The sequence below is a fragment of the Gymnoscopelus microlampas genome (assembly GCF_963454915.1).
Source record: "Gymnoscopelus microlampas genome assembly, chromosome: 15".
In the NCBI taxonomy this organism is placed as follows: Eukaryota; Metazoa; Chordata; class Actinopteri; order Myctophiformes; family Myctophidae; genus Gymnoscopelus; species Gymnoscopelus microlampas.
The window spans coordinates 34,475,156-34,492,785 of record NC_139952.1 but is presented as its reverse complement, the minus strand read 5'-3'; the positions used below and the strand labels follow the sequence as shown (position 1 = coordinate 34,492,785).

The 17,630-nt window shown below is 40.5% G+C and overlaps 2 protein-coding genes across 2 annotated transcripts in view; one reads left to right on the top strand and one right to left on the bottom strand.

Moving 5' to 3' along the window:
• Positions 1–10,302, top strand: part of nudcd1 (NudC domain containing 1) — a 41,750-nt gene extending 31,448 nt beyond the window's left edge. The window contains exon 11 of the transcript XR_014602379.1: positions 10,094–10,302. The gene's annotated coding sequence lies outside the window, so the exon portion shown is untranslated. The remainder of the gene's footprint in view (positions 1–10,093) is intronic.
• Positions 10,303–14,053: 3,751 nt separating this feature from the next.
• On the bottom strand, positions 14,054–16,017 carry trhrb (thyrotropin-releasing hormone receptor b; the record flags this gene model as incomplete). The annotated part of the gene is made up of 2 exons (XM_084079870.1): positions 14,054–14,422; positions 15,259–16,017. The coding sequence occupies 2 exons, from the start codon at positions 16,015–16,017 to the stop codon at positions 14,054–14,056; spliced, it is 1,128 nt and encodes a 375-aa protein (XP_083935996.1).
• Positions 16,018–17,630: the final 1,613 nt, after the last annotated feature.

Genomic DNA, 17,630 nt, shown 5'->3' with positions numbered 1-17,630 from the left:
TCTCTTTTCTTGGTGGTCATTGTTTCGCAGAGGGTAATCTAGTTTCACCCTCTGTTCTTATTTGATTACTGGTGCGCAATTGAATTAGACTGCACCGCTTGTTTTTATTAGCTGTACCAGCATCCCTAGATTACTTGTACTGGGCCTGTCACATACACTAATGTCTCTGAGAATTGTTTCTCTTTTTGCTCAGCCTCAGACACAAAAACACAGCACGTTGTCAAACCACCTTACCGCCGAGAACTGGATAATTGAAGATGTTATTGCCTTGGCTTTACATTTCCCTGGTCCGTCATATAGAAGACCATTGATATTCTTTCTACCTAAGTACAATCTTTCAGGCATTTTAGAAAAAGAACAAAAACACCCTCAGTTTCCACATGGACAGCCAATTTTTTATTATGCATGGGTTTTCAGTGAGTTTCATGGGCCCTCGGTATGTGAAACTCTAATCTACCATTAAAGGAACCAAAAGAAGTGTTTATATGACAGCAGTGTTGGGCTGGCTCCACCATCAATCATTTGTGTCCCACTAATTGTGATGAGAATTGAGTGGCAGCCTTGTTATTTCCCAGACTAAAAACATTTCTTGGTAATTATGTATCAACGTTTTAAAATGACAGGATGAGCCTCCCTTTTTGCATCAAACAAAAGCAATTGCTTGAGTGAAAATGCGTCATGTAAAAGAATCACGTGGGTACTTAAGGCTGATTGGTCATTCTTCACGTGAAACATGACCTCGCTGTGGATTGAGTAATTGTAAATCATTTAAGAAGTAAATTAAAAACGGTTAATGAGGGCAGTCGATAATATTAGTATAACATAATGAAGCATAATCTTGTCAGCACAGACAGCAAATTCATTTCTGTCACCTGTGTCTTGTCAGCTTATACCACTGTTTTGTGTGATGTGTGTGTCTTACAGTACGTATACCCTGGTCCTATTGAAGTGGGCTGTGTAGACAGAGGTGTCTGTGATTTGAGTGAATAATGTCATTTTGCTTGTACACTAAAACCTAGTGTAACCCAAAAAAAAGCTAATTAGGTCTGATTGTACAGGCAGTCACTGAATAGTTGTAACAAATCAGGCTACCCATATAAGAATCAGATTGGTTTTATCAAGTCTAAAAAAAACTAAAACAAAGAAAAAACATATGGAAACAAATCCAATTTGAACCGAATGTGGTTTGACATGCGAGATCTTCTATTTTCAGCGCTCAACACCATTGTATAAGTGAATACGTCGTTACCACAGTAACCAATGCAGATATGTTGACGATGTCTGAATACACAAATTTGATCTGACCACTTGCAAATAACAGTGTGAACGGTCAGTCAGATTCAAGATCTAATTTGAGAAACAAATCGGATTTGCCTACAGTCTGAACAAAGCCTTAGAGATTCAAAGGGGACACCGGACACATCCTTTCATGGGAAAATCTTTCACTCCCTTTCCCAGGGGGATGCATTATTCCATTGTTTTAGTGCTTTTCTGCACCTAACAATTCAGGATCGGTGCCTGTAAAAGAAATCACATCACAGACGCTCTATTGAATCAGACCTATGACACTTGCAAGGCTCTGAGGCTCAACCGTAATGTAGTTTATAGTTATTATTAAGTCTGCAGTCCATTCTGACCCTGGTGTCTTTAAGACAGTGGTTCTCAAACCTTTTCATTTCAAGCACCCCCACATTAATATACTGTATATTTTCCCGTGGACGGCCTTCTCAAAACATGTATGCCAGGGGCGCCCACTGGCCTAGCGGTCCAGGCGCATACCACATAGGCTGGTAGTCCAGTTTTAAAGCATGTCGCGGGTTCGACTCCCGATCAAACTTGGCCTTTGCTTTATGTCACCCCCCATCTCTCTCCCCATTTCCTGTTATCCTACTTTCCTCTCAAATAAAGGCAGAAAAAGACCAAAACATATCTTTAAAGGGGCTACACCATGAATTTTAACTTTTTCTTCATTTTTGTGTGTTTTTGGTCTCCCCCACCTCTCTTCTGTTCCAACAAATACCTGACTTTGAGCATGCAGGCTTTCATAGGCTATCTGTGGTTTTTATGTAAATTGGTCTGAAAACAGTCCGTCAGATTTGTTCCCCCTGCCTACGTCACGTCTGGGAACAATTCCTCCCGTTTTTTTTTCATATTTTTTTTTTTTACTTTTTCCACACAGAACCAGGAGATAACATGCATACAAACTGGCTCAATAGCGCCACGTGCCAAACAGGACAATGTGGTATTGCAGGTGAAAGTGCTTTATAAGCCAGAGAGAAGTTAGTTGGAATGAGTATATCTGAGGCTTGATTTAGGCTCAAACCTTTTGAAAAACGTTTGAGGGACATAAACAATATGATATTAAATATTATTATTATTTTTTAAATTCATGGTGTAGCTCCTTTAAAAAAAATATGTATGCCAGCGACCCACATACAATATTTGTGTTGTGAAAGTATTTCTAACTTTTCCACATTTTTCAAATGGCTGATGTATACAGGGTTACTGATTTTAATGCTATATTATTTTTTTTCACTCAAGAGCTGACGTTTAACTGATCTGTGTGTGACAGAGAAATGCAAGCTTCAAATTTAATGCAGGCTATTTATGGTGTTTGTTTTTTTATATTGAGTTAAATTACATTTTGAACGTAAAAACAATTATACAGCATGGTCAAATCAATTGAGGGTAAGGGTCCTTCAAGCATAATGGGGACCATGATAAAATGATTTTAACATCATGGACTTTAATTTAATAATCCTTCTCAGAGGGTGGAGAAACATGTTTCAAGTGGAGAAAAAGGGGTCTGGCCTCATGCTGTCAGTGTCAATTCATCATCTTAACCTCTTGCAGTAAGTAGCAGTTTGCCACAGGTTTCTCTAGATAAAATTCGATTGCAATGACAATGTGATGGTGCATGTTCCTCCATGCATAATTACACGCCAAAGCTGTTCCCTTGCTGCAGGAAAGCTGTCATTATAGTACATACTCATCTTTGTTGCCCACTTGAACCGTGGTGACCATAATGAGAGTGGGGGGGCAAGAAACATATGCAATCTGAAGGTAATGAGCCAGAAAATCTGACTCTTTTACTCCCATTTACGTATCTGACTGCACCTCTGTTCCCCATTCTGACATTCTCCTCTCTCGTTCGTTCTATCTTTGACAGTTCTCAAACAAAGAATGTCAATCAGTTACTCAGTCTCTCTCTCTCTCTCTCTCTCTCTCTCTCTCTCTCTCTCTCTCTCTCTCTCTCTCTCTCTCTCTCTCTCTCTCTCTCTCTCTCTCTCTCTCTCTCTCTCTCTCTCTCTCTCTGTCCCTCAACCTCACTACCTCACTAGTAAAACATCACTTTGCACCCTGTCTCCATTAACCACTTAAATTTTTATATGGCCCGCGGCTTCCTACCTAAAATGTATTTTTTGTGGCCCGCTGGTATATTCATGTGAAATTCATGCATTGACATTTTGAGTGTTTTGAAATGAACCTAGGTATTTCTCAGCAGAATTTATTATGATTCCTAACTGCTTTTTCCTTGTGTTGTTTCATTCTCAATATTTGAAAGAAAGGGCATTTTTATTGTATTTTATTAAAATGTTGGTAGACTTTTTCACACCTGGTTACATTTGGCTAGACTGTCATTTGAACAAAGGATAATTATTGGAGTGTAAATATAATGGCTATGCATTTTTTTTGTTTTGTTCACAACACAGATGAGTGGCTTACATTTAGCTACTGTACACTGCCTAGTGCCTACCATAGATATTGCAGTGTAGTTTAATACAATTTTATGTAATGCAATGTATTTGTATGTGACTTTCTTATGGTCCAAAGGTACAGTACGCCGGTATTTTCATATTTTCAAATATGGCCCCCTTTGAAAAAGGTTTGTACACCCCTGACTTAAACCCTGTTCTTAGTCAAACTGAATTGCAACTGCACTGTCTTCTGATTAGGTCCTGGTCTGCAGAAAGAAGCCCACATTGTCTTTCTTTCTATACTTATTCATAGCTAAAAACATTATGGTACAATTCTAGTAAATAAATAAACGACACATTGGAGAAATGAGCTACCAGAGATTGATTACACTCACTGTAACTAATAGCTTAGATGCTTTATTGTCATGAACTGGAGCCTCATAAGAGTCAAGTTGATGCATCTCCCATGAAGGCTTTTGCTCATTTGGGCTGCATAATTGAAATGAAGCATATCATTCTAGACGGGTTGGCACTTCACCTCCAACCGGGCTAGAATAAGAAAACAGCCATTAGGCTATTGAGCCCTCAGCGTTCCATCTACAGTACATAAGCAAGAGTTATTAGTTACCTTGAGGACAGCTATGTAGGGAGTGCAATAGTGGCTGGGAAAAGATCATACCACTTGAACCCTAGCGTGATTCTGGGTCGAACATTCAGCGAAAATAGTTAATCAACTATTTTCAGTAAAGAGATTTGGTGTTGTGGGGAAAAAAGGAGGGGCCTAATATAGATCTTGTGGGGACCCTGGTTGATGAAGTACATAATGTTCATGTGGTTAACCACTTTAGCCTTATATGCTTTGCCAATCTCCAAGCTTGCATCACATCACATCGCTCACAAGCTCATCGCAAGCTCACAAGGCCATCGCCACATGTGCTTAGGATGTACATCTGCTATTTTTGAAATGTGGAAAATTCAGACATAAAATAATAATAATAATCCTCACCTACTGCATAATGACATGGCCAAAATACCAGGACACCAGGCTGAAAGCAGTTAATATGGTGCAACACAGTAATTTGTGCGTGCGTGCGTGTGTGTCCTATATGTTTTCTATATGCGGCACAGAACCTCAGTGGCCTTTGCTGTCAACCGGCTGAACAAAGATCGATAGCACTGTATCACAGAACACACCAGAGCAGTACACACTGTGCCATTGTAGCTCCTCAGAAAACACTTATTGACTGCTATATGTATACGCTGGTAGGGTTGCTGAGGGTTCAAATATAGCTATAAAAGCAGTACAGTTTACTGTAAGCAACTCTGGTTTTCAAACCAAGCCAAAAATAGCAGATCTATAAGCTCACAACGTGTCTTGTAGATCTGCTATTTTTGGCATCTGACACCCTCGTACGACTAAGTATAAATTGGGATTTACTTGTAGCTGTGCTCTGCATCTATTTGCTTTTTGATAAGCGATCTTTATTACACGGGCTAAATAGGCCTGTTTCTGACTGGGCATCCTGTAGGCAGGGACTGGGGAGAAGGAAATAGATGGTTGATTGTGCCTGTGAGGTTCAGTTTAGTTTATTTGCATGATGATAAAACATAAAAGGCAAAGGGATTAAAACACAGGGATGACACAAGATCATAGCTGAAAGGAAATATGGAAAGTTTTGTGAAGATATCTCACCTCATAAGCTAAGTAGAAAGGTGCACTCAGTGGAGTGCAAATCTCCGCTAGGAGGCAGAGGCACGCCCGAGTAATAGTGATAGTAATGTATACCGTCGACCACATGAACCCAAGCACCCCTATTCTGAATTCACATTCGGTGCGACATGTTGTGCAATGCGGTGTGAGCTTCTAGATCTAGTTTTGGCGAAGATACAGTATTTAGTGTAGAGGGGAAAAAGGACAGGGCCTAGTATAGACCCCTGACGTCCTCTGGTCAACAAAGTATACTGTAGGGTTTAAGTGGTAAATTGTTTTTGCAACCATGAAAGAGTAGCACGGCATGTGATTATAGTTGTACATCGTCTCTATGGAGCACCAATAACATCACCCAAAACATGTTATTTTCAAATTCAGCATCCTCATTTCGGCAGCTGTATATGTCTGTAAGATGGCGCTGTATTAGGCTATAATAGTCTTGGTGCAAGTCAGCTCTCTAAACTCTGTAAAAGGGGCCAAGGACTGACTTAAATGAAAAGATTTGGGGTTATGTTGTCACATTTGTAAATGTATTTTGGTGTTAATCTATTGTTGACTTGGCGAACTTGCGTGTCTACATTTGGCTAGTTCTGGTACATCCCATAAGCTGGAGGGACAGTAGCACGGTGGGATGTGTATCCCATACTGTAGATGCGCAACCCATAATCGGAGGGACAATTGGCCTTCAATTATAAATAAAACAATGTAGAAAAAAGAGAGGAAGGAGCACATCTGTTTGGCTAGAGTAAAGACCCCCAACAAGGTGCTCTTTGGTACAACTGGTTGACAGAATTGATGCAAAAAAAGTGATGAGACCAAAGCACTCTTGTGGAAAAGTTATAAAGCCTTTAATAGTTTGGCTAATGCATAGCAAGAATAAAAAATGCACCTACGCCTTGCAGCAACAATGCCTTCATCAGGGTGACTAAACACGATTGCAGAACAAACATGGCTTTTATAGGACATGTCATGTCCTATAAAAGCCATGTTTGTTGTGCAATCCCAAGAGTGACTTGGTCTCATCCCTTTTTTTGTATAAATAAGACAATTTATATAGTTATTGACTAATTAGAAAAATATTTGAGAATTTAGGTCCTTGGCCTGCTGTCAGCATAGAAATATGATGTTGATCGGCAAAGACATGCCAAATTGAAGTAAGCTACTATGTGAGCCAGACAGACACACAGAGACAGAAACACACACAAGATCAAATGCATGATCTCCGGGTGGAGATAACTAAAAGAAAGACATTAACAAAATAAAGATGACCAAAAAAAAGAGACAGCTGTGGGAGTGGATGATATTTGTCACTGCACTGGCAGGCTAGGGTCGCAACTGTAGCATGGAGTGTTGGGTGGGAGGAGTAGGACGGAAGCATTGCGTCCTCCTGGTGGGGGCTCCTCACTGGCAGGTGAGTCAGTAGAGTGCAGTGGCAAGCAACACACATAAATGAACGTGGGGAGGTATGAATTGGCACAATGACTAAATTGGGGAGAAAAAGGGGTAAAAATGATTGGCTACTCTAAAAAATGTATTAAAAAGTTCACAACACAGTTAAACGACCAACATAAAAATGCATACATGTTAGCATGTAAAATGCCCTGGTCTTTAAAGGGGCTACACCATGAATTAAAAAAATATATATTATATGTAAATATTGCCCCCTAATACGTTTTAAACAGGTTGTAAGCCTAAAAAACATCCAGATATTTTTTCTCACAATCTGACTGTCTGTCATTCCAAGCTTTTCCAAAATCAGGGCAAGTGACATCACTTGCCCTGCCATTCTGAAATGGCCTGTTCAGACACGCCCATTCAGGAAATCCATGAAATGAGCATGAATGACTGAATGTTAAAAAAAATATTTTTTTGGGTACAAGAGACACTGGGGAGCCCAAAAAATACTAAAAACCTAAAAAAAAAAAAAATTCATGGTGTAGCCCCTTTAAGGTAGTATCAGACATGCTGACTGTCATTACAAGTACTGGTGTGTTGATTGCAGCCTAATTTATACGTTGTCATGCAAAATGGTAACGGCACACACTGATCCCACTCTTGCATTAGTTATAGGGACAAGGCTCAAGGTTAATGGACTATGAGCTTTGCAACTGAATTGGTTAGGACTGAACAAACTAATGAAACTATTGACTGGTAGAAGCATTGCAGGAGGCAACGAGGCAACTAGGTTAACACAGGTGATTTATATATATGGTGATGGCTAGAGAGGATTGGTGGACCGATGAGTGGAGGACCAACCGGTGGTGAGAGCCGGAGTTGACTGAATTATGGAATGATTGAAAGCTGAGTGAATGGGCTGGACCTGTGAATGAGTGACAGGCAGAGGGCAGAGAGCAGAGGGGAGAAAAACAACCACAAATGCCCCCATAGCAATACACGTAACACTTCAATAATAAAAGTTATAGAAAACAACATTTCTGAGCCCAAGAAAATTCTAATTGTGTATTTTTGTAATACAGAGGTATGGTCACATGTAACCCTCTATAAACAAGAAATGACTAAAGTCATAATTTAGCCGCGAGCGGCAGGCTTTTTTTGCCCCAATCTGCCGTTGAGAAATTGAAATTAAAAAAAAAAATGATTTTTTTTTTTTTTTTTTGAAAAAACATAAAAAATAAAAAAAAACTTAAAAAAAATATATATGTCCTTTTGAATATGATTTGACATTCATATTATTAGCAGCTGTATTGTGTGTGTGTGTGTGTGTGTCCAACTACTCAAGTTAAAGTATCAATACTGCAATGTAGAAGAACTCTGCCAAAAAATGGCATACCTCAATATGACATTTTGCGGCTATATTATGACTTTGTCATGTCTTGTTTTTGTATAGTGCTGTAACATGTTATGGCCTAATCACTGTCATTCAAGCATAAATGTCTTAACATTAAAATAAAAATAAGTAACCGGTATAGGACTAGGCTACCTATTGTGGTACAAAACAAGTCCTTCTGCAGTGAATTACAACATTAGGATTGTGCAGAATTCAAGAAGCTTTATTTGTTACTGACTCATAAAGATACAAGCAGCGAAATGTTGTTGGAACTTGTACCACAGATGGTTCTACATATAATTGATATAATGAAGAAAAGAAAATATTAAGCAAGAAAATAAAATGGACAATAATAACTAAATAAAAATAGCCTACAGATATATACAGTTTTAGGAATACTCTGGGACTTGTCTTAGACAGGCATGTCATCAGTGGTGTAAAGTAACTACATGTACTCAAGTACTGTATTTAAGTACAATTTTGAGGTATTTTTCACTTTACTGTGGTATTTCCAGTTTTCAGTACTTGTACTTCTACTCCACTACATCTCAGAGGCAAATATTGTACTTTTGCTCCACTACAATTATTTGAAAACTTGAGTTACTAGTTACTTTGCAGATATAAATTATTACATTATAAAACATACATTAACCACTTTAGCCCTATTTTATACCAAGGCTATTTGAAAATAGCTGATCTACAAGCTCACAAAGTGTCGCATCGCGACACGTTGTGAGCTTGTAGATCTGCTATTTTCAAACATTTGTGTACTTTTACTTTTATTGGTACTTTAAATACATTTGGATACCAACACTTTTGTACTTTTGTACACTTTTGTACTACTCATGTAAATTTTGAATTGCGGACTTTTACTTGTAACAGAGTACTTCTACATTGCAGTATTAATACTTTTACTCAAGTAAAACATTTGAGTACTTCCACTGCTCCTCAGAGTTAAATCAACACTGAAGCCCTGCGGCTGTTGTAAGTCACAGATGATTAGAAGATTCTCCGCTGGCCGACTTTTTATGACTTAATGACTTTATGACTCTCAGCCTCTCACTCTGTCCTCTCACTATTACGGTTAGCATAGCATGTTGCTAACACATCAACAAAGCAACCACAAACTTTTCGCTGGTGTGTGTGTGTGTGTGAGAGAGAGAGAGAGAGAGAGAGAGAGAGAGAGAGAGAGAGAGAGAGAGAGAGAGAGAGAGAGAGAGAGAGAGAGAGAGAGAGAGAGAGAGAGAGAGAGAGAGAGAGAGAGAGAGAGAGAGAGAGAGAGAGAGAGAGAGAGAGAGAGAGAGAGAGAGAGAGAGAGAGAGAAAGAGAGCGTGCGCGCGCGTGTGTGTGTGTGTGTGTGTGTGTGTGTGTGTGTGAGAGAGAGAGAGAGAGAGAGGGACTTGGGAGAGGGACAGATGGAGACGGAGGGGGGGGGGGGGGGGTGCTGCGAGGGGAGGCGGGTGCTGTGAATGACGGCCGTCCATTGGCCGTCCATGGGCCGTCCATGGGCTTTAAAGTAGTGTCTCCCCATTGGCTGTAAAGTAGTGAAGGACAGCCAGGACAGCCAATAGACAAATAGGTGTCCCGAAAACATGTCGAAAACATGTCGTGTCGCGAGTGACGATGTCTGAGGCTGTCTGTAGAGCCGCAGCGCTTTCAGCTCGCGGCTAAAAATGCTGAATGCTGACAGCCAGTCAGCAGGTGGCTTCATGGTTGTATGTATATAGATATATGTTAGGCCAATAAAACGATATACCAAATTTCCCACTTCTCCAACTAGAATCACATGTTATGATTACGCGGTTGGCGCATGATTCAGTCCTCTACCAGCACACCTTGAACACATTTACATAGTAAATACCAGCAAATTGTTGTGAGCCTCCCTCTTGTTTTCAGGTACTGACCCTTGCCACCCACTCCACAGGAACTGCAAGTTCCTGGGAATAGCCTACACATAAACAGTAAACTGGACTCATCTGAGGGTGGCCTTCTACAGGAAGAGACAGGGCAAACAACAGTTCTTGGTAAGAAAGCACAGGTCCTTCAATGTGTGCAACAGGCTGCTGTAGATGTTCTACCAGACTGTGGTAGCCAGTGTCTTTTTCCCCCCTGTGTGATCTGTTCCTTCGTCACATCAACACAAGGAACACTAACAAACAGAACAAACTGGTGAGGAAGGCTAGCTCCAAATTTGGAGTTAAACTGGACAATCTAGAGGTTGTTGCAGAAGGGAGGATGAGGAGGATGCTGGTGAACCCCCCTGGGGTCTAAGTAGCCTATTTTCTATTGTGCACTTTTTAGTTTTACTCTTCTTACTATGTGCTGCTGCACCCTGAACCCCCCACCCCAATCGGGATTAATAAAGGGTTTTCCTATCTTATCCTAATGCTAGTGTATTAATATAGACAAAATATGTTTGTATTAATCTGTAGCCTATGTGAGATGTACTTATTCAAAGGGCATGTTAAGAAGGGCATTGTTGCAATGAAATTGGCCTTTTGGCACCAACAGATCACATTATGCATTGTAGGTATGCCTCCATCTGCTACTTTATGGTTGCATGGCATGGAATTCTGCATAGATAAAGGTTAAAAATGACTACATAAGAATGCATTGAATTTGTGATCATCTGGAATGTATAACTTAATAAGAAAACTCAATCACTCTGTCATATCATATGAGCCACCAGCATTGACTTAAGGGCACTGAGAGGCTGGTCAACTTACTTACTATATTGCTGCCTTTTCTTCCTCCTGTGCTATCTCTAAACTTTCATAGGTAATTGCTATTTACATACATGTTGGCGTGTGTTTCTAATTACATTCATATCAGTGTGTATTTCTATCCCGAGAATGTCAAATTAATTTAATTTAAGGAACATGAGATTTGTCCTTTCTCCCTTTTGCCCTCTGCCATTTGGTTTGACATTTGTTACATGCTAGTTACAGCTAGGCATGTGTGGGTCGATGGGAGTAATAAGGAAACAAAACAACAATCTAAATGGAATGGATCAGGTAGTGTAATGTAGGAAGTGAAACGCTTTGTTTTTGTTTCATACAAAAAACCTTAGGAATGCATTATTATTTTCAAAAGCATAATATAATATGTATAATATGTGTTTTTTACCTTCATGTGAATTATGTGTATAATTACTGGTTTGCAGGGGAGATTTCTAATGGAAATGTTTGCTAATATTTGCTACACTGTATATTGCACTTTTTGCACTTTGGATTAAAACAGATCTATACAGTATATCTCATATAAGAAACCCCCATCTGTAATTTTTGACAGTGCAAGTTTTTCATATTGTGTAAAATTGCAGGCCATTGCAGTTTTGAAAAAACTTTATTTGAGCCATAATAGCAAAACAACTCAACATTGTCTAAATATCAATCAAAAACGTGCACATAGACTAGTAACATTTGTTTAAAAATAAGACTATGTCCCCAAGAGTACTCACAAAATAATGTTTACTTTTCTTTTTCCATGGGCAAAACAGCAGCTGCAGGTAAAAATATACAAACAACCTATCTATTGCAAATGACACAAACATTTACCATTTACCATTATTTTTTAAATGTTGCCAGAGAACTTACATTTAATCTATGACACAACTCACTACTCAAGGTGAACAATGGCACGATTATGCACAGTTCAAAGAGAAGGTTGTGTGCACATCCCACGCCTGTATTTAGGCCAGGTGCTGGACATCAACGATTATGCACAGTAAACTCCTCACACAGTTACAGTGTTGAATGAAAAAAAACTAAAGGTTCTGTGAAACCCTGGCAGAGTACAGTTTGCTGTTGCCTGATTTATACTTGTCACACACGTGGCAGATCTATAAGATCACAGGTGTCTTGAATGTGAAGCGTTGTGAGCTTGCAGATCCTGCTATTTTCATCACACGCCACTGTCGCACACCGGTATAAATCAGGCTATGGCCCCCTCACAATTATGCTCCCTTGTGTGGTAGGCTGCTGGTCAGAGACTCATGTGTAGCCATTGGTATCTGGCAATAAATGCCCCCAAAAAAACATCAGCATAATATATTAACATAGTATCTTTATGTAGCAACGTTCTACCGCCTCATTCACATCACAGTAAATTGTGCACGACTATAAGTGGACAAGCGAAAACGATGCTCTGATAAATGTACAGTTCAAACACATAGTTCACTGACCTGCCAAAATCACCACTCTACCAAATTACTCAAATTTGTCATCTCACAAGATGGAGGTAGCTACAATACTGAGTGCTTTGGGGGAACTCATGGTTTGTCACATTGCGTTATATAGGCTATAGGTTATATCATTGTCTGTCACCTTATGAAATTCAATGGTGTCTTCCTTCTTGAGATTTACAACTACATCCATTGATCAGACTTGCAAAAATACAGTGGATGCGTCTCTAAGGCGCAAGGAAAGGACACAAGTGATGGAAACAAGGATTTAATTTAAGGACCTGAGACGCAGCCATTGTAACAGAACTGTTAGTGCTAGTTGACAGTGAGGTGGGGATGCAAGTGGTGGTGGTTTTGTGTGTGTGTGTGTGTGTGTGTGTGTGTGTGTGTGTGTGTGTGTGTGTGTGTGTGTGTGTGTGTGTGTGTGTGTGTGTGTGTGTGTGTGTGTGTGTGTGTGTGTGTGTGTGTGTGTGTCTGTGTGTGTCTGTGTGTGTGTGTGTGTGTGTGTGCGCGTGCATGGGAGGGAGTCCAATTAACATTAAGCAGCTAATTAAGCTTTCAGTTAGTTTTCACATAGTACAATCAATTACAGTACATTGTTTCCAGAGCATGCACAACACAAATTTCACATTGTACTTTGCATCTCCTTCACAGAGGACTATTTTCTGCTGTGACTCAACACTTTTTGTCCCAACAAATATATGTGGGGACTCAACACTTTGTTACAGCAGATGACATCGTTTTTATTTAGCTTTATTGATGCATCCCTGCACATCTGCTTTTTCCTGTATGCAATGTCTTAATGTTATAGTAGCCCCTATATCTTACAGTGGTCACAGATATTTCTGTCAATTGTTATTGACAAAGAGCAATGCTTGCAATTGTGACTCAGCAACAACATTACCATTTGATGCATCAGGGGCAGTAGGCTAATCAGGGGCTTTTCTGAAGGACGGGCAGGGCAGCTGGCTGGGAATTAGCCCCATCTGTGACCTCCCCTTGCGTTGTAGCACAGCCACGGGGGGTCATAGATGGGGCTAACCGTGAATAAAAATGAATAAATAAAAGTACCATTCCACATGATAGATGGCATTTAGCCACAGTTCAGAAGAACTCTTCAGTTCACAGTATGAAGTTCACCCATAACCACTGTTTCTCTCTGGCTTTAACAGACCTGACCTGAATTCCCCTTGCAGTTTCGTTCAGGCATCACTAAATGATACTAGCTACAGTCTACAGGTGTCTTTGTACGTAATGGTCTTCTCGGGCAGTGGTTCTCAACCTTTTCAGGCCGTGACCCCCCAAAATAATCATATATATGAACTGACCCCCCACCCCGACAAGCACTTGGAATTTAGGAGTTGAGGCGTTCAACTTTGTTTGACTCGGTTCCACACAGATAAATATTGCAAAACTAGCAGATCTACAAGCTACAAGCTACTTGTAGATCTGCTTCTTAAATCTTTCTTAAATTATTATTAAATTATTATTTGACAATTTGGCCGATGTTTGACCAGTTTTTATAGCATAGTTTGTTGATTACTTTTGATGCAGTAATGTTCTTTTTTCTTTGGAGGTATTAAAAGGGTCTTAAAAGTCCTTAAATTGTCAATTCACTGTCATCTGGGGACCCCCCTCAAAAAAATCATGTGCACAGGTTGAGAACCACTGTTCTAGGGCAGTAGGTCGTCTGTTACTGTGAGCTCCTCCATCTCCGTGGTGAAGTGATCAGTGCTCTCCATCACAGAAGTGTCCTTGACCACACTGTAGGTCAGTGCCACGCTGTGTGCCGCGGGCCTCTGGGAGTGCTTCTTCTGCGTGCAGTGGCAGATCTTGCGGAACGCTGCGCGGAACTTCTGCGACATGGCATTGTAGATGAGCGGGTTTATGGCGCTGTTGAGGTAGATGCAGCTCCGGCAGAAGAACAGGAACCAGGTGTCCACGTAGGCCCTCTCCAAGAAGGAGTTGACCACCACTAAGGTGCGGTAGGGCATCCACAGCATGGCGAACAGAATCACCACCACTGCCAGCATCTTGGTCACCTATAGCGGGACCCATGGTTGAAGAGGGAATAATAGTTATATGAGCTGTAACAAGATAACAACATAACTTCTGAGTAATACACAACCACACAATTTGACGTGGTCTAAGGCAGGAGTCTTAAACAGGGGGTCCCGGACCCCTAGGGGGTCCTCAGAGTTACTACAGGGGGGGGGGGGGGTAAATCTTCGAATGATAAGAACTTTTTTTACATAACCACATGAACCCTAACGTCCCTATTCTGATGGGAACATTTGCCGAAAATAGCAGATCTGCAAGGAGTTGTGAGCCTGTAGATCGGCTATTTTTGGCGAAGAGGTTTGGTGTAGACTATAGGGAAAAAAGAGAAGACCAGGTTTACTCAGTATTGAGAGATTAAGTGGTTAGATGTCTGAAAATACACATGAGCGTGAATCCAACTGATGTGCTGTCAAACAAGTCTATGAAGCTATCTGTGAAATCTATGAAAAAGTATAATCTGCAACACAATTTTATATGACATGTAGTGGGGGGAGGCCTGCTTCATCTCTCTCTCAGTCTCAGCTAAGGGGTCCTTGGCCTGAAAAACGTTGAAGACCCCTGGTCTAAGGGCAATATTGACTTAGATTTCAAATGGCACTGGCAAAGATTTTAAGTTCACGCTAATGATTGACACTTATCTGCTGAAGATGAATCAGATAACATCTATAAAATGACACACACACACACACACACACACACACACACACACACACACACATATATATATAGGCCTATATGATTATATAGGCCTATGATTATTATCATCATCATTTTTATTATTGTCCTAAAGATGAGATGTGGCGCATGCGCAACCCACCTGTCTGCGGGAGGTCGCGGTTGAGTTGGAGTGGCGGGAGTTCTTACTGTGACCGTTCTTCTTATTCTTATCTTTATGGTCGGATGGCAACGGGTTCATGAAGAGGATCCTTGCAATGAGTCCGTATAAGATCGCAGAGAGCAGAAGTGGCAAAACAAAAAAGATGCCAAAATCAAAAAAGTAAATCGGCAAATAGGATTTTCTCGAAACTTTGTAGCCGCAGGTCAGGATGGTCACGTTGTCATACTTGAGCTCTTGGACATTTGAGAGGTAGAACCACATGATGCAGTAAATGGAGGTGAAAGCCCACACGCACAAGATGATCTTCTTGGCTCTGGACAGGGTGCACAGAAACTGGGCTTTTATGGGGTGGCAAATAGCGATGTATCTTTCTATGGTGAACGCGGTGATGGAGCAAGACGACGCGTTGATCCCGAGGTACTGAAAGTAGGTGATGCACAAACACCCGTAATGTCCGAATACCCACGTTTCAAAGATGCTGTCGGTTATACACGGCAAACCGGCCGCAGTCAGCACCATCAGGTCGGCCACCGCCAAACTCACCAGGTAGCAGTTAGTGGGTGTCCTCATGTGTTTAGTGGTCAGCACCACTAAGATGACCATGACGTTGCCGACGATCCCAAAGGCGCAGATGGCAAAAACTAATAAACTGCTCACCACCTTGTATTGGATGCTGTGCTCCATCCAAGTCCCCAAAGTGTTGTTCACTTCTTGGATTTCATGGGTAAAGTTTTCCATTTTGATCGGTCCAAAAAAATCCAGATCCAAAAAAAAATCACAAAATACAAAAAAAGACAAAATAAATCAACGAAATACAAAAGAAAATTCAAAAAAATGTTGCGCCAGAAGAGAGCAGTGACTTTATGGTGGACTTGTAGCTTTCAAATGTTCACTCCAAGTTTTACGCACGTAATCCTTTGTTGTGCAAACACTGTGGCCTTAAAGTTACCAAAGATCTCGAGACCGCATCCGGACGTTAACTGCATGTGCATTAATAAATAAAATCGATAATAATTAGTAACACACTAATAAAAATATCCTGTAAAATCACTGTCACGTTGTGCGTAAAAAGTGATGCGTCGCCTACAGCCGTCCAGGTCCATCTGGCTCATAGTGGAAGCGCCGTGCGCGCAGATCTCTTGCCGTGCGTGTTTTTCTCAGAATAGATGTGAATGGAAAAGACAAAGAGAGACGGCTGTTTGGAACCTTATCTTCACAGAGCCGCTCATTACGCATGCGTTATTGCAGTGGTTCTCAACCTGTGGGTTGGGGGTCCCCACCAGATTTTTTGGGGGGTCACCAGATGACAGTGAAGTGACAATTTAAGGACTTTTAAGACCTTTTTAATACCTAACATTTTTTTTATAAATGAAAAAAGATCAAAAGGTAATCAACAAACTATACTATAAAAACTTGTCAAACATTGGCCAAATTGTCAAATAATTTAAGAAAGAGGCAAACATTGTGAAAATAGCCGATCTACAAGCTGTATCTGTGTGGAACCGAGTCAAACTAAATGTGCTTATCAGGGTGGGGGGTCCCCAGTCAAATATGATTATTTTGGGGGGTCCCCAGTTCTAATATGATTATATAATGATTTTGGGGGGTCCTCAGTTCAAATATGATTGTATGATTATTTTGGGGGGTCCCCAGTTCAAATATGATTGTATGATTATTTTGGGGGGTCCCCAGTTCAAATATGATTATTTTGGGGGGTCCCCAGTTCAAATATGATTATTTTGGGGGGTCCCCAGTTCAAAGATGATTATTTTGGGTGGTCCCCAGTTCAAAGATGATTATTTTGGGTGGTCTCCAGTTCAAAGATGATTATTTTGGGTGGTCTCCAGTTCAAAGATGATTATTTTGGGTGGTCTCCAGTTCAAATATGATTATTTTGAGGGGTCCCCAGTTCTGCATAATGAGTAGGTTTCTACTTTTGGTACTTTAAGTACATTTTTATACCAATACTTTTGTACTTTTACTCAAGTACAATTTTAATTCCGGACTTTTACTTGTAACAGAGAGTGTTTTTACATTGCAGTATGCTTTTACTCAAGCACACAGAGCACTTTCACACAAGCCTGTATGTAGACCATATAGTCTCCGTCCGAAGACATGTGCTTTTTATTTAATACACATAATGGAAGCCAAATGCAGCTTCTGAGCTAAGAGTCTGATCGATATGACTGGAGGCAATTCATTTGAACTTATTATAACTTTCATATATGGGCAATGGGACGTCAGTATTTCTTGTAGACGAGTGCTTTGGGGACATAAACCTAAATACATGTCAGTGTTTTATTAATCATAGGCCTATTTGCCGGACAGCAATCTCACTAAAAGCAGGGAAT